The sequence below is a fragment of the Oncorhynchus tshawytscha genome, unplaced genomic scaffold (assembly GCF_018296145.1).
Source record: "Oncorhynchus tshawytscha isolate Ot180627B unplaced genomic scaffold, Otsh_v2.0 Un_contig_15377_pilon_pilon, whole genome shotgun sequence".
NCBI lineage: Eukaryota > Metazoa > Chordata > Actinopteri > Salmoniformes > Salmonidae > Oncorhynchus > Oncorhynchus tshawytscha.
Window position 1 is genome coordinate 26,405 of NW_024608607.1, and position 15,241 is coordinate 41,645.

Consider the following 15,241-nt stretch of genomic DNA (forward strand, 5'->3'; position numbering starts at 1 on the left):
GACATGGAGACGTAGAATAGTCACATCTAGACATGGAGATGTAGAATAGTCACATCTAGACATGGAGACGTAGAATAGTCACATCTAGACATGGAGATGTAAATCAGTAGGATAGTCACATCTAGTCATGGAGATGTAGAATAGTCACATCTAGTCATGGAGATGTAGAATAGTCACATCTAGTCATGGAGATGTAGAATAGTCACATCTAGTCATGGAGATGTAGAATAGTCACATCTAGTCATGGAGATGTAGAATAGTCACATCTAGACATGGAGATGTAAATCAGTAGGATAGTCACATCTAGTCATGGAGATGTAGAATAGTCACATCTAGTCATGGAGATGTAGAATAGTCACATCTAGTCATGGAGACGTAGAATAGTCATGGAGATGTAGAATAGTCACATCTTGTCATGGAGATGTAGAATAGTCACATCTAGTCATGGAGATGTAGAATAGTCACATCTAGTCATGGAGATGTAGAATAGTCACATCTAGTCATGGAGATGTAGAATGGTCATCTAGTCATAGTCACATCTAGTCATGGAGATGTAGAATGGTCACATCTTAGATCTTGAGCCATTTCACTTTCCTACTGTTTCTCGTTTGTTTCCCTTGTCCTTTAGTAACGGTCTTATTCACACACGCCGTATCTGTGGCCAGATGCCTGGTGCTGTCCCTCAGCACCCGAGGGAGACGGATAGCAAGAGGGAGACATGTCTCTCTCCCTCTGTCTCCCTCCCTCCCTCCGGTGTGGATGAGATTTGAGCTAATGTCTCCAACCCTCTGTCCCTCTGTCTCAGGTGCGGATGAGGTTTGGGCTAATGTTTCCAACCCTCTGTCTCAGGTGTGGATGAGGTTTGGGCTAATGTTTCCAACCCTCTGTCCCTCTGTCTCAGGTGCGGATGAGGTTTGAGCTAATGTTTCCAACCCTCTGTCCCTCTCTCTCAGGTGCGGATGAGGTTTGGGCTAAAGTCCCCAGTGAAGACTATCGAGGACTTCATCAAGCGCTTTACCTCCAGCCGTCTCACCTCCAACTCCAACAGCAGCAGCTCTTCCAGCCTCAACCGCTCCTCCCACCGCGAATGTTCCAGTGTCCTCTCCTCCCCCTCCGCCGAGAGCACCCTGACTAAATTAGATGAGGAGCATCACCTTGGAGGTTCGGTGGGTTTGGAACATGCCTTCTCCCCCGTCCCTCCTCACACTACCGAGGAGAGCCCGGGGCCCTAGAGGAAGGAGAGCTCCGCTACGAGGCAGAGTCACCTGACGAGGCTGCCCTGGTGTATGCGGCGCGTGCCTACAAGTGTTCTCTGGTTGGCCGGCTACCTGATCAGGTGACGGTGGAGCTACCTGACCTGGGGAAGCTAAGCTTTGAGCTGCTCCACACTCTGGGGTTTGACTCCACCAGAAAGAGGATGTCTGTGGTGGTGAGACACCCGCTAACAGATCAGATCACCGTCTACACTAAAGGAGCTGACTCTGTCATCATGGACCTCATCACACTGCCATCTACAGGTAGGAGAACCTCACAGCAGGACAGGGGATGGGTGGTAGGGGGACTGGTCACTATGATGCATGACTTTATTAGGTAGAATCTCACCTACAGAGCCTTCAGAAAGTTAACATACCCCTTGACTTATTCCACATTTTGTTGTTATATAGCCTGAATTGAAAACAACTTGTCACCATCTGCACACCTCATCATGACAAAGTTTAAACATGTTTTTAGAATATTATATTATATAGAATAGAATATTTAAGTATACACACCCCTGAGTCAATACTTTGTAGAAGCACCTTTGGTAGCGATTACAGCTGTCTTTCTGGGTAAGTCACTTAAGAGTTTTGCACACCTGGATTGTACAATATTTGAGCATTATTCTTTCCAAAACTTATTCTTGCTCTGTCATATTGGTTGCCGATCATTGCTAGGCAACCATTGTAAAAGTCTTGCCGTAGATTTAAATCAAAACTGTAGCTCGGCCACTCAGGATTCACTATCTTCTTGTTTAGCAACTCCAGTGTAGATTTGGCCTTGTGTTTTAGATTTTTGTCCTGCTGAAAGGTGAATTCATCTCCCAGTGTCTGCTGGAAAGCAGACTGAAAAAGGTTTTCCTCTAGGATTTATCCTGTGCTTACCTCCATTCTGTCCAGGGGTGGTACTGAAGAGATACATTTGAAGTCAGAAGTTTATATGCACTTAGGTTGGAGTCATTAAAACTCGTTTTTCAACCACTCCACACATTTCTTGTCAACCTCTCTGCGCGTCCCACATCGCCAACAGCCAGTGAAAGTACAGGGCGCCAAATTCAAAACAGCAAAAATCTCATAATTATAATTCCTCAAGCATACAAGTATCTTACACCATTTTAAAGATAAAATTCTCGTTAATCCAACCACAGTGTCTGATTTCAAAAAGGATTTACAACGAAAGCACCACAAACGATTATGTTAGGTCACCACCAAGTCACAGAAAAATCCAGCCATTTTTCCAGCCAAAGAGAGGAGTCACAAAAAGCACAGAGATAAAATTAATCACTAACCTTTGATGATCTTCATCGGATGACACTCATAGGACGTCATGTTACACAATACATGTACGTTTTGTTCGCTAAAGTGCATATTTATATCAAAAAATCTCATTTGACTTTGGCGTGTTACGTTCAGTAGTTCTAAAACATTGATTTTGCAGAGAGCTACATCAAGTTACAGAAAAAGCAAACCATGCAATAATCTGAGTACAGCTTTCAGACAACAAGCAGCCAAAAAGATACCCGTCATATTGGGTAGTCAACATTACTCAGAAATAGCATTATAAATATTCACTTACCTTTGATGATCTTCATCAGAATGCACTCCCAGGAATCTCAGTTCCACCATAAATGTTTGATTTGTTCGATAATGTCCATCATTTATGTCCAAATAGCCTCTTTTGTTAGGGCGTTTGGTAATTTAAATCCAAACGCGCATTCAGGTCCAGCCAACGTTGGACGAAAAGTTCAAAAAGTTATATTACAGGTCGTAGAAACATGCCAAACTAAGTATAGAATCAATCTTTAGGATGTTTTTAACATAAATCTTCAATAATGTTCCAACCGGAGAATTCCATTGTCTGTAGAAAAGCAATGGAACGAGAGCTAGCGCTCTCGTGACCGCGTGTCATGGGCCCAAGGCACTCTGCCAGACCACTGTCTCAAACAGCTCTCATGAGCCCCTCCTTTATAGTAGTATCCTCAAACAAGTTTCTAAAGACGGTTGACATCTAGTGGAAGCCTTAGGAAGTGCAACATAATCAATATCCCTCTGTATCTACAATAGGGGCTGAGTTTAAAAAAAACTACAAGCCTCAGATTTCCCACTTCCTGGTTGGATTTTTCTCAGGTTTTTGCCTGCCATATGAGTTCTGTTATACTCACAGACATCATTCAAACAGTTTTAGAAACTTCAGAGTGTTCTCTATCCAATACTACTAATACTATGCATATATTAGCATCTGGAACAGAGTAGCAGGCAGTTTACACTGGGCACCTTATTCATCCAAGCTACTCAATACTGCCCCCATGTCACCAATAAGTTAACAAACTATTGTTTTGGCAAATCGGTTAGGACATCTACTTTACACAAGTAATTTTTCCAACAATTGTTTACAGACAGATTATTTCCCTTATATTTCACTGTATCACAATTCCAGTGGGTCAGAAGTTTACATACATTGTGTTGACTGTGACTTTAAATAGCTTGGAAAATTCCAGAAAAAATTATGTAATGGCTTTAGAAGCTTCTGATAGGCTAATTGACATCATTTGAGTCAATTGGAGGTGTACCTGTGGATGTATTTCAAGGCCTACCTTCAAACTCAGTACCCCTTTGCTTGACATCATGGGGAAATCAAAAGAAATCAGCCAGGACCTCAGGAAAAAATTGTAGACCTCCACAGGTGTGGCTCATCCTTGAGAGCAATATCCAAACGCCTGAAGGTACCACGTTCATTTGTACAAACAATAGTACACAAGTATAAACACGCAGCCGTCATACTGCTCAGGAAGGAGACGCGTTCTGTCTTCTAGAGATGAACGTACTTTGGTGCGAAAAGTGCAAATCAATCCCAGAACAGCAGCAAAAGACCTTGTGAAGATTCCGGATGGAATCAGGTTGTAAAGTATCTCTATCCACAGTAAAACGAGTCCTATATCGACATAACCTGAAAGGCTGCACAGCAAGGAAGCCACTGCTCCAAAACCGCCATAAAAAAGCCAGACTACGGTTTGCAAACTGCACATGGGGACAAAGATCATACTTTTTGGAGAAATGTCCTCTGGTCTGATGAAACAAAAATAGAACTGTTTGGCCATAATGACCATCGTTATGTTTGGAGGAAAAAGGGGGAGGCTTGCAAGCTGAAGAACACCATCCCAACCTTGAAGCACGAGGGTGGCAGCTTTATGTTGTGGGGGTCCTCTGCTGCAGGAGGGACTGTTACACTTCACAAAATAGATGGCATCTTGAGGAAGGAAAGTTATGTGGATATATTGAAGCAACATCTCAAGACATCAGTCAAGAAGTTAAAGCTTGGTTGCAAATGGGTCTTCCAAATGGAAACTGACCCCAAGCATACTTCCAAAGTTGTGGCAAAATGGCTTAAGGACAACAAAGTCAAGGTTTTGGAGTGGCCATCACAAAGCCCTGACCTCCATCCTATTGAAAATTTGTGGGCAGAACTGAAAAAGCGTGTGCGAGCAAGGAGGCCTACAAACCTGACTCAGTTACACCAGTTCTGTCAGGAGGAATGGGCCAACATTCACCCAACTTATTGTGGGAAGCTTGTGGAAGGCTACCCGAAATGTTTGACCCAAGTTAAATAATTTAAAGTCAATGCTACCAAATACTAATTGAGTGTATGTAAACTTCTGACCCACTGGGAATGTGATGAAAGAAATAAAAGATGAAATAAATAATTCTTTCTACTATTATTCTGACCTTTCACATTCTTAAAATAAATTGGTGATCTTAACGGACCTAAGACAGAACATTTTTACTAGGATTAAATGTCAGGAATTGTGAAAAACTGAGTTTAAATGTATTTGGCTAAGATGTATGTAAACTTCCGACTTCAACTGTATTTTGCATTATTACTTTAGTGCCTTGTTGCAACAGGATGCATGTTTTGGAATATTTTTATTCTGTACAGGCTTACTACTTTTCCCTCTGTCAATTAGGTTAGTATTGTGGAGTAACTACAATGTTGTTGATCCATCCTCAGTTTTCTCTTATCACAGCCATTAAACTCTGTGACCGTTTTAAAAGTCACCATTGGCCAAATGGTGAAATCCCTGAACAGTTTCCTTCCTCTCCGGCTACTGAGTTAGGAAGGACAATTGTATTTTTTGTACTGACTGGGTTTATTGATACGCCATCCAAAGTGTAATTAATAACTTCACCATGCTCAAAGGGATATTCAATGAACCAACAGGTTAATTCCTGATATAGGGTGCCATTTGAGACAAAGCCCACCTGGTTCCTTCCTGATATAGGGGATGAGGCCCAGCAGGTTCCTTCCTGATATAGGGGATGAGGCCCGCCTGGTTCCTTGCAGATATAGGGGATGAGGCCCGCCTGGTTCCTTGCAGATATAGGGGATGAGGCCCGCCTGGTTCCTTGCAGATATAGGGGATGAGGCCCGCCTGGTTCCTTGCAGATATAGGGGATGAGGCCCGCCTGGTTCCTTGCAGATATAGGGGATGAGGCCCGCCTGGTTCCTTGCAGATATAGGGGATGAGGCCCGCCTGGTTCCTTGCAGATATAGGGGATGAGGCCCGCCTGGTTCCTTGCAGATATAGGGGATGAGGCCCGCCTGGTTCCTTGCAGATATAGGGGATGAGGCCCGCCTGGTTCCTTGCAGATATAGGGGATGAGGCCCGCCTGGTTCCTTGCAGATATAGGGGATGAGGCCCGCCTGGTTCCTTGCAGATATAGGGGATGAGGCCCGCCTGGTTCCTTGCAGATATAGGGGATGAGGCCCGCCTGGTTCCTTGCAGATATAGGGGATGAGGCCCGCCTGGTTCCTTCCTGAAATAGGAGATGAGGCCCGCCTGGTTCCTTCCTGATATAGGGGATGAGGCCCGCCTGGTTCCTTCCTGATATAGGAGATGAGGCCCAGCAGGTTTATTTCTGATATAGGGGATGAGGCCCAGCAGGTTTATTCCTTATATAGGGGATGAGGCCCAGCAGGTTTATTCCTGATATAGGGAATGAGGCCCAACAGGTTTATTCCTGGCTGTTGTAGGAGGGAAATATATAGTAGAGTAGGTCTAAAAATCCTTAAGGGCGAAGGTCTACACACATACACGCACACACACGTCGTTAGTCAGCCAGGAACGCAAAGAGCTACAGAGGCACTTTTTCACTAATTCTGTGTACACACCGTCACTAGACACCTGTCCATGGTTGCTTAGCAAGTCAGTATTCAGTGAGCAGTTGTGACAGGCTTTTTAAGACATGGTACCCCATTCAGTGTGACCCTGCCAGTAAATGCAACAGGGTTTCTGTGATGAATCAAAAACTTTGTCCTTACCCTGCAATAATGTATTCAGTATTGGACCTGTGTGAATGCTCTTCATTAATGAAGGCAGGTTGAACTGTAGTAGAAAGTTATCATTGTATCACCTTGAATAAAGGACCTTGGTAACCTCCGTAAATCAAGAGAAAGTTGTGCTTTTTTATTCTGGCATCTTTACTCAGTTACTCTGAAACAATCCTGGATTCATTTGTGAACGATGATATTGATTTTTCCAGTCTCAAATGGCACCCTATTCCCTAAACAGTTCTTTACTTTTGACCAGGGCCCATAAGGGGTTGCCATTTGGGACACAACCTAGGTGTTCGAGTGTACTGAACGTCCATCAATTGAACGGTCCTCTGTAGCCAATCTCACAGGCTTTTTACTAAGTGAAAATTCAGGATGTGTGGGACCATTTTGTAGTTTAGTTTATAGAGTGAGGCAAGTCTTTTGGGACAGAGTTCTCAATCTCACCCCTAGCCCAGCTCCTCTGAATAGTGTCAAATATTTTTTTTATATCTAACCCAAGATGAACTACAGCCTGTTGTTTCCAATGTGAGCAGAATAAACCAGGAGGTGGGCAGAGAGGAGCTGGCGAGATCCTATTGGCTCGTTATGGCACGTATTCACATATTTCCGTTAGGGAATGCGTACTCCCCCCGGAGTGCCCGTGTGCAATAACTCAATTTGCCCCTTGCACTCTACAAAACTTAGTTCACTCTGGTCGTAACCGATTCAAGATTTGGTAAGAGAGAACTGTGTTGAGATTAAATGTTTGATAGATGAGAACACTTGCAGAATGTCGGCCAAAATCCATCTTTCCCAATGGCCAGCCACTTGGCTTCCTCTCATCACCATATTTGGGGGTGACTGGAAATGCCAACGGGATGCTTCACATTTATATGCCATCTCGGTCCAAGGATTTTTACTGGTCCCCCAGCCCAGCTCTGAATAGGCCTCTCAGCCCAGCTCTGAATAGGCCCCTCAGCCCAGCTCTGAATAGGCCCCTCAGCCCAGCTCTGAATAGGCCCCTCAGCCCAGCTCTGAATAGGCCCCTCAGCCCAGCTCTGAATAGGCCCCTCAACCCAGCTCTGAATAGGCCCCTCAGCCCAGCTCTGAATAGGCCCCTCAGCCCAGCTCTGAATAGGCCCCTCAACCCAGCTCTGAATAGGCCCCTCAACCCAGCTCTGAATAGGCCCCCAACCCAGCTCTGAATAGGCCCCTCAACCCAGCTCTGAATAGGCCCCCAACCCCCAGCCCAGCTCTGAATAGGCCCCTCAGCCAGGCTCTAAATAGGCCCCCAACCTTTCACATTCTTAAAATAAATTGGTGATCTTAACGGACCTAAGACAGAACATTTTTACTAGGATTAAATGTCAGGAATTGTGAAAAACTGAGTTTAAATGTATTTGGCTAAGATGTATGTAAACCTCCAACTTCAACTGTATTTTGCATTATTACTTTAGTGCCTTGTTGCAACAGGATGCATGTTTTGGAATATTTTTATTCTGTACAGGCTTACTACTTTTCCCTCTGTCAATTAGGTTAGTATTGTGGAGTAACTACAATGTTGTTGATCCATCCTCAGTTTTCTCTTATCACAGCCATTAAACTCTGTGACCGTTTTAAAAGTCACCATTGGCCAAATGGTGAAATCCCTGAACAGTTTCCTTCCTCTCCGGCTACTGAGTTAGGAAGGACAATTGTATTTTTTGTACTGACTGGGTTTATTGATACGCCATCCAAAGTGTAATTAATAACTTCACCATGCTCAAAGGGATATTCAATGAACCAACAGGTTAATTCCTGATATAGGGTGCCATTTGAGACAAAGCCCACCTGGTTCCTTCCTGATATAGGGGATGAGGCCCAGCAGGTTCCTTCCTGATATAGGGGATGAGGCCCGCCTGGTTCCTTGCAGATATAGTGGATGAGGCCCGCCTGGTTCCTTGCAGATATAGGGGATGAGGCCCGCCTGGTTCCTTGCAGATATAGGGGATGAGGCCCGCCTGGTTCCTTGCAGATATAGGGGATGAGGCCCGCCTGGTTCCTTGCAGATATAGGGGATGAGGCCCGCCTGGTTCCTTGCAGATATAGGGGATGAGGCCCGCCTGGTTCCTTGCAGATATAGGGGATGAGGCCCGCCTGGTTCCTTGCAGATATAGGGGATGAGGCCCGCCTGGTTCCTTGCAGATATAGGGGATGAGGCCCGCCTGGTTCCTTGCAGATATAGGGGATGAGGCCCGCCTGGTTCCTTGCAGATATAGGGGATGAGGCCCGCCTGGTTCCTTGCAGATATAGGGGATGAGGCCCGCCTGGTTCCTTGCAGATATAGGGGATGAGGCCCGCCTGGTTCCTTCCTGAAATAGGAGATGAGGCCCGCCTGGTTCCTTCCTGATATAGGGGATGAGGCCCGCCTGGTTCCTTCCTGATATAGGAGATGAGGCCCAGCAGGTTTATTTCTGATATAGGGGATGAGGCCCAGCAGGTTTATTCCTTATATAGGGGATGAGGCCCAGCAGGTTTATTCCTGATATAGGGAATGAGGCCCAACAGGTTTATTCCTGGCTGTTGTAGGAGGGAAATATATAGTAGAGTAGGTCTAAAAATCCTTAAGGGCGAAGGTCTACACACATACACGCACACACACGTCGTTAGTCAGCCAGGAACGCAAAGAGCTACAGAGGCACTTTTTCACTAATTCTGTGTACACACCGTCACTAGACACCTGTCCATGGTTGCTTAGCAAGTCAGTATTCAGTGAGCAGTTGTGACAGGCTTTTTAAGACATGGTACCCCATTCAGTGTGACCCTGCCAGTAAATGCAACAGGGTTTCTGTGATGAATCAAAAACTTTGTCCTTACCCTGCAATAATGTATTCAGTATTGGACCTGTGTGAATGCTCTTCATTAATGAAGGCAGGTTGAACTGTAGTAGAAAGTTATCATTGTATCACCTTGAATAAAGGACCTTGGTAACCTCCGTAAATCAAGAGAAAGTTGTGCTTTTTTATTCTGGCATCTTTACTCAGTTACTCTGAAACAATCCTGGATTCATTTGTGAACGATGATATTGATTTTTCCAGTCCCAAATGGCACCCTATTCCCTAAACAGTTCTTTACTTTTGACCAGGGCCCATAAGGGGTTGCCATTTGGGACACAACCTAGGTGTTCGAGTGTACTGAACGTCCATCAATTGAACGGTCCTCTGTAGCCAATCTCACAGGCTTTTTACTAAGTGAAAATTCAGGATGTGTGGGACCATTTTGTAGTTTAGTTTATAGAGTGAGGCAAGTCTTTTGGGACAGAGTTCTCAATCTCACCCCTAGCCCAGCTCCTCTGAATAGTGTCAAATATTTTTTAATATCTAACCCAAGATGAACTACAGCCTGTTGTTTCCAATGTGAGCAGAATAAACCAGGAGGTGGGCAGAGAGGAGCTGGCGAGATCCTATTGGCTCGTTATGGCACGTATTCACATATTTCCGTTAGGGAATGCGTACTCCCCCGGAGTGCCCGTGTGCAATAACTCAATTTGCCCCTTGCACTCTACAAAACTTAGTTCACTCTGGTCGTAACCGATTCAAGATTTGGTAAGAGAGAACTGTGTTGAGATTAAATGTTTGATAGATGAGAACACTTGCAGAATGTCGGCCAAAATCCATCTTTCCCAATGGCCAGCCACTTGGCTTCCTCTCATCACCATATTTGGGGGTGACTGGAAATGCCAACGGGATGCTTCACATTTATATGCCATCTCGGTCCAAGGATTTTTACTGGTCCCCCAGCCCAGCTCTGAATAGGCCTCTCAGCCCAGCTCTGAATAGGCCCCTCAGCCCAGCTCTGAATAGGCCCCTCAGCCCAGCTCTGAATAGGCCCCTCAGCCCAGCTCTGAATAGGCCCCTCAGCCCAGCTCTGAATAGGCCCCTCAACCCAGCTCTGAATAGGCCCCTCAGCCCAGCTCTGAATAGGCCCCTCAGCCCAGCTCTGAATAGGCCCCTCAACCCAGCTCTGAATAGGCCCTCAACCCAGCTCTGAATAGGCCCCCAACCCAGCTCTGAATAGGCCCCTCAACCCAGCTCTGAATAGGCCCCCAACCCCCAGCCCAGCTCTGAATAGGCCCCTCAGCCAGGCTCTAAATAGGCCCCCAACCCAGCTCTGAATAGGCCCCTCAACCCAGCTCTGAATAGGCCCCCCAACCCCCAGCCCAGCTCTGAATAGGTTCCCCTAGCCCAGCTCTGAATAGGCCCCCAACCCCCAGCCCAGCTCTGAATAGGCCCCCAACCCCCAGCCCAGCTCTGAATAGGCCCCTCAGCCCAGCTCTGAATAGGCCCCTCAGCCAGGCTCTAAATAGGCCCCCAACCCAGCTCTGAATAGGCCCCTCAACCCAGCTCTGAATAGGCCCCCAACCCCTAGCCCAGCTCTGAATAGGTTCCCCTAGCCCAGCTCTGAATAGGCCCCCAACCCCCAGCCCAGCTCTGAATAGGCCCCCAACCCCCAGCCCAGCTCTGAATAGGTTCCCCCAGCCCAGCTCTGAATAGGTCACTCAGCCCTCAGCCCAGCTCTGAATAGGCCTCTCAGCCCTCAGCCCAGCTCTGAATAGGTCACTCAGCCCCCAGCCCAGCTCTGAATAGGCCCCTCAGCCCAGCTCTGAATAGGCCCCTCAGCCCAGCTCTGAATAGGCCCCTCAGCCCAGCTCTGAATAGGCCCCTCAGCCCAGCTCTGAATAGGCCCCTCAGCCCAGCTCTGAATAGGCCCCTCAGCCCAGCTCTGAATAGGCCCCTCAGCCCAGCTCTGAATAGGCCCCTCAGCCCAGCTCTGAATAGGCCCCTCAGCCCAGCTCTGAATAGGCCCCTCAGCCCAGCTCTGAATAGGCCCCTCAGCCCAGCTCTGAATAGGCCCCTCAGCCCAGCTCTGAATAGGCCCCTCAGCCCAGCTCTGAATAGGCCCCTCAGCCCAGCTCTGAATAGGCCCCTCAGCCCAGCTCTGAATAGGTCCCTCAGCCCAGCTCTCTGAATAGGTCCCTCAGTCCAGCTCTGAATAGGCCCCTCAGTCCAGCTCTGAATAGGCCCCTCAGCCCAGCTCTGAATAGGCCCCTCAGCCCAGCTCTGAATAGGCCCCTCAGCCCAGCTCTGAATAGGCCCCTCAGCCCAGCTCTGAATAGGCCCCTCAGCCCAGCTCTGAATAGGCCCCTCAGCCCAGCTCTGAATAGGCCCCTCAGCCCAGCTCTGAATAGGCCCCTCAGCCCAGCTCTGAATAGGCCCCTCAGCCCAGCTCTGAATAGGCCCCCAACCCAGCTCTGAATAGGCCTCTCAGCCCAGTTCTGAATAGTCCTACCCTGTGCCTCATCTCCCAGCCCAGCTCTGAATAGTCCTACCCTGTGCCCCAGCTCCCAGCCCAGCTCTGAATAGTCCTACCCTGTGCCTCAGCCGCTTGCGTTTCTATATTTTTTGTTTTTGTTCAGTATATAACTAATGGTCAATGGGATCATTAGTTTGACCATGCTAAACTACTAGGTTTAGATAGCTGGCCACTAGACTGACTTACCAATATAAACCTTTGTGGCTGACATGGGCTTATTAAGGGACTGTTGATACATAACCAAATTTAGAAATTCTACATTGTGTCATTTCTTTTAATATAACTCTCAACAGTAAGTAGAGACCAAGACGGAGCTACTGAGTCCCCCCCCAGCAGCCAATAAGCAGAGGCCACCATATATTTGTGTCAAACAAAACATCAATATATATATATAATGTATACAATAACTATGCATTCATACTATGAGTCTCCCAATCAATGGAATGTCAACCACCCTCATATGTCATGTCTGCTAAAGGGTTTTATCTGGTTCTTCAATGATGGACAGAACAGACAAGGTTAACTTAGATTCTATACAAGTAAAGACCAAACAAAATCCAGCGTATTACATGGAATGTGCACAGGCTCCATGTTGGCCCCCCAAAAAGCTTAATGTTCTTGGACATTTAGAGATGCACTATGCAGAAATAGGTCATTTCCTGGTTGCTAAAGTTCTAATAGTTTGCCTAATTTCAGTTTATGTAACAAAACAAGTAAGTATACTGTAGAGAATATTATTGTACAACCTAAACAGCTGTGAATATTAATTTTCAATAACCAAAAATATTGTATTTTCAGCTGTTTGAAACTCAAGAACTAAACTTAAGAACAGCTAGCATAGAACACACAGAACAGATCCACCTCTTCTTAGACTTGCTGTCAATGAGAATGACACATCTACAACTCACATTTCTATGTGCATTTGGTCAGGTTGTCCAAAAAGTTACATATTGCAGCTTTAAAGAGATGTTTCCTGCTAGAATTACATGACAGAAAGGAGGTCTTGAACATTTAAAGAGGAGCTGGGTTGGAGAGGCCTATACTGCCTAACAGCATAGAAGCCTTAATTTTTTTCACCCACCTACCAATCGGTGCCCTTCTTTGAGGCATTGGAAAACCTCCCTGGTCTTTGGTTGAATCTGTATTTGAAATTGACTGCTTGACTGGGGTACAGAGATGAGGTAGTCATTGAAAAATCATGTTAAACACCATTATTGCACAGAGTGAGTCCATGCTACTTATAAGCACATTTTTACTGAACTTATTTAGGCTTGACTTAACAAAGGGGTTGAATACTTTTTGACTCAAGATATTTCAGCTTTAAATGTTTTATTAATTTGTAAAAATTTTGACAAATATAATTCCACTTTGGCTTTATGGGGTATTGTGTGTGTGTGTGTGTGTGTGTGTGTGTGTGGGTCAGTGACACATCTCAATTGAATACATTTTAAATTCGGGCAGTAACACAACAATGTGGTGTGAATACACTCTGAACCTGAATACTCTCTGAACGTGAATACTCTCTGAATGTGAATACTCTCTGAACGTGAATACTCTCTGAATGTGAATACTCTCTGAACGTGAATACTCTCTGAATGTGAATACTCTCTGAATGTGAATACTCTCTGAATGTGAATACTCTCTGAATGTGAATACTCTCTGAACGTGAATACTCTCTGAACGTGAATACTCTCTGAATGTGAATACTCTCTGAACGTGAATACTCTCTGAACGTGAATACTCTCTGAACGTGAATACTCTCTGAACGTGAATACTCTCTGAATGTGAATACTCTCTGAACGTGAATACTCTCTGAATGTGAATACTCTCTGAACGTGAATACTCTCTGAATGTGAATACTCTCTGAACGTGAATACTCTCTGAACGTGAATACTCTCTGAACGTGAATACTACATTTTCTGACACTACGTTTTCTGTTTGAAAATGAAAATTAAATCTTACAAAAAAACTCAAATTCAGTCACTACTTGCCTGAAGGACAATTAGCAAAACATTTTAATGTCAAGTCATGGAATGTAGGTTTACATTGAACAGCACACATTGGCTGCTACTGTAGAATAGCTATTGGCTGTTTCATAGAATAGTTATTGGCTGTTTCATAGAATAGCTATTGGCTGTGTCATAGAATAGCTATTGGCTGCTACTGTAGAATAGCTATTGGCTGTTTCATAGAATAGCTATTGGCGGTTTCATAGAATAGCTATTGGCGGTTTCATAGAATAGCTATTGGCTGTTTCATAGAATAGCTATTGGCTGTTTCATAGAATAGCTATTGGCTGTTTCATAGAATAGCTATTGGCTGTTTCATAGAATAGCTATTGGCTGTGTCATAGAATAGCTATTGGCTGTTTCATAGAATAGCTATTGGCTGTTTCATAGAATAGCTATTGGCTGTTTCATAGAATAGCTATTGGCTGTTTCATAGAATAGCTATTGGCTGTTTCATAGAATAGCTATTGGCTGTTTCATAGTATAACTTTTGGCTGTTTCATAGAATAACTATTGGCTGTTTCATAGAATAGCTATTTCCATGTGAAGGTGGTATGATGCTAAGCCACACTTATAGGTCTACATTATGATCAGATAACCACAGAAGCCTAGTTGGCCACTGTTAGTTTTAACTGCCTCGCGCCGGAAGTTGCAGAGAATGTTCAAGTTTCTGCTCAGCAGACCTGAAATTTGGTCAGTGCTGAAAAAACCCATTGGATCATTAAGTCAGAACAAGGTGAGGTTGGCAGCCTCCTGTGAGGCTCCCGTGAGGCTGCCGTGAGGCCTCCAGACAGAGTTTTTGACTATTATCTGCAGATAAATATGGAAGCATTCGATGAAGATGTTGAATCCTCACTTCAGGAACAATAGGGTAGTAGAGAGAGAGCCTCATTCTGGTCCAATTTAATGTTATAAATGCTAATGTCATACTTGCCAATTAATTCCTTGCAGTAACACTGTAAATATGAATTTAATCTTGAGATTTAATGTTAAAAATAGCTTTTAATGTTCTTTAACTTAGAAAGTAGTCCTGATCATAATCGCCAAGACAATATCCAAAACAACTAACACACTGAATTCATACCTTTTCACTTATTTCAATTGTCTTCTTAGTCATTTTACCAATCTGGTAAAGTCGTTAAAGTATTCAATCATTTAGCTGTGTATTTCAGTTGAAATCAAGGTGTTAGAATGTACCAGAGGAGGTCGTTCTGCACAAACTATTTCAGGAGCATGTCCCCCCCCCCCGGACTCCCACATCCCAGAACTCCCTGGCTGGCTACTTTTATATTTACTTACTTACAGAAAGCACT

The 15,241-nt window shown here is 45.0% G+C and overlaps 1 protein-coding gene across 1 annotated transcript in view; it reads left to right on the forward strand.

Annotated features, from left to right (window-relative positions):
- Nucleotides 1–15,241, forward strand: part of LOC112230650 (phospholipid-transporting ATPase VA) — a 64,675-nt gene that overhangs the window by 21,978 nt on the left and 27,456 nt on the right. The window contains 2 exon segments of the mRNA XM_042313426.1: nt 954–1,227; nt 1,230–1,517. Coding sequence (XP_042169360.1) covers nt 954–1,227; nt 1,230–1,517 — 562 coding nt within the window.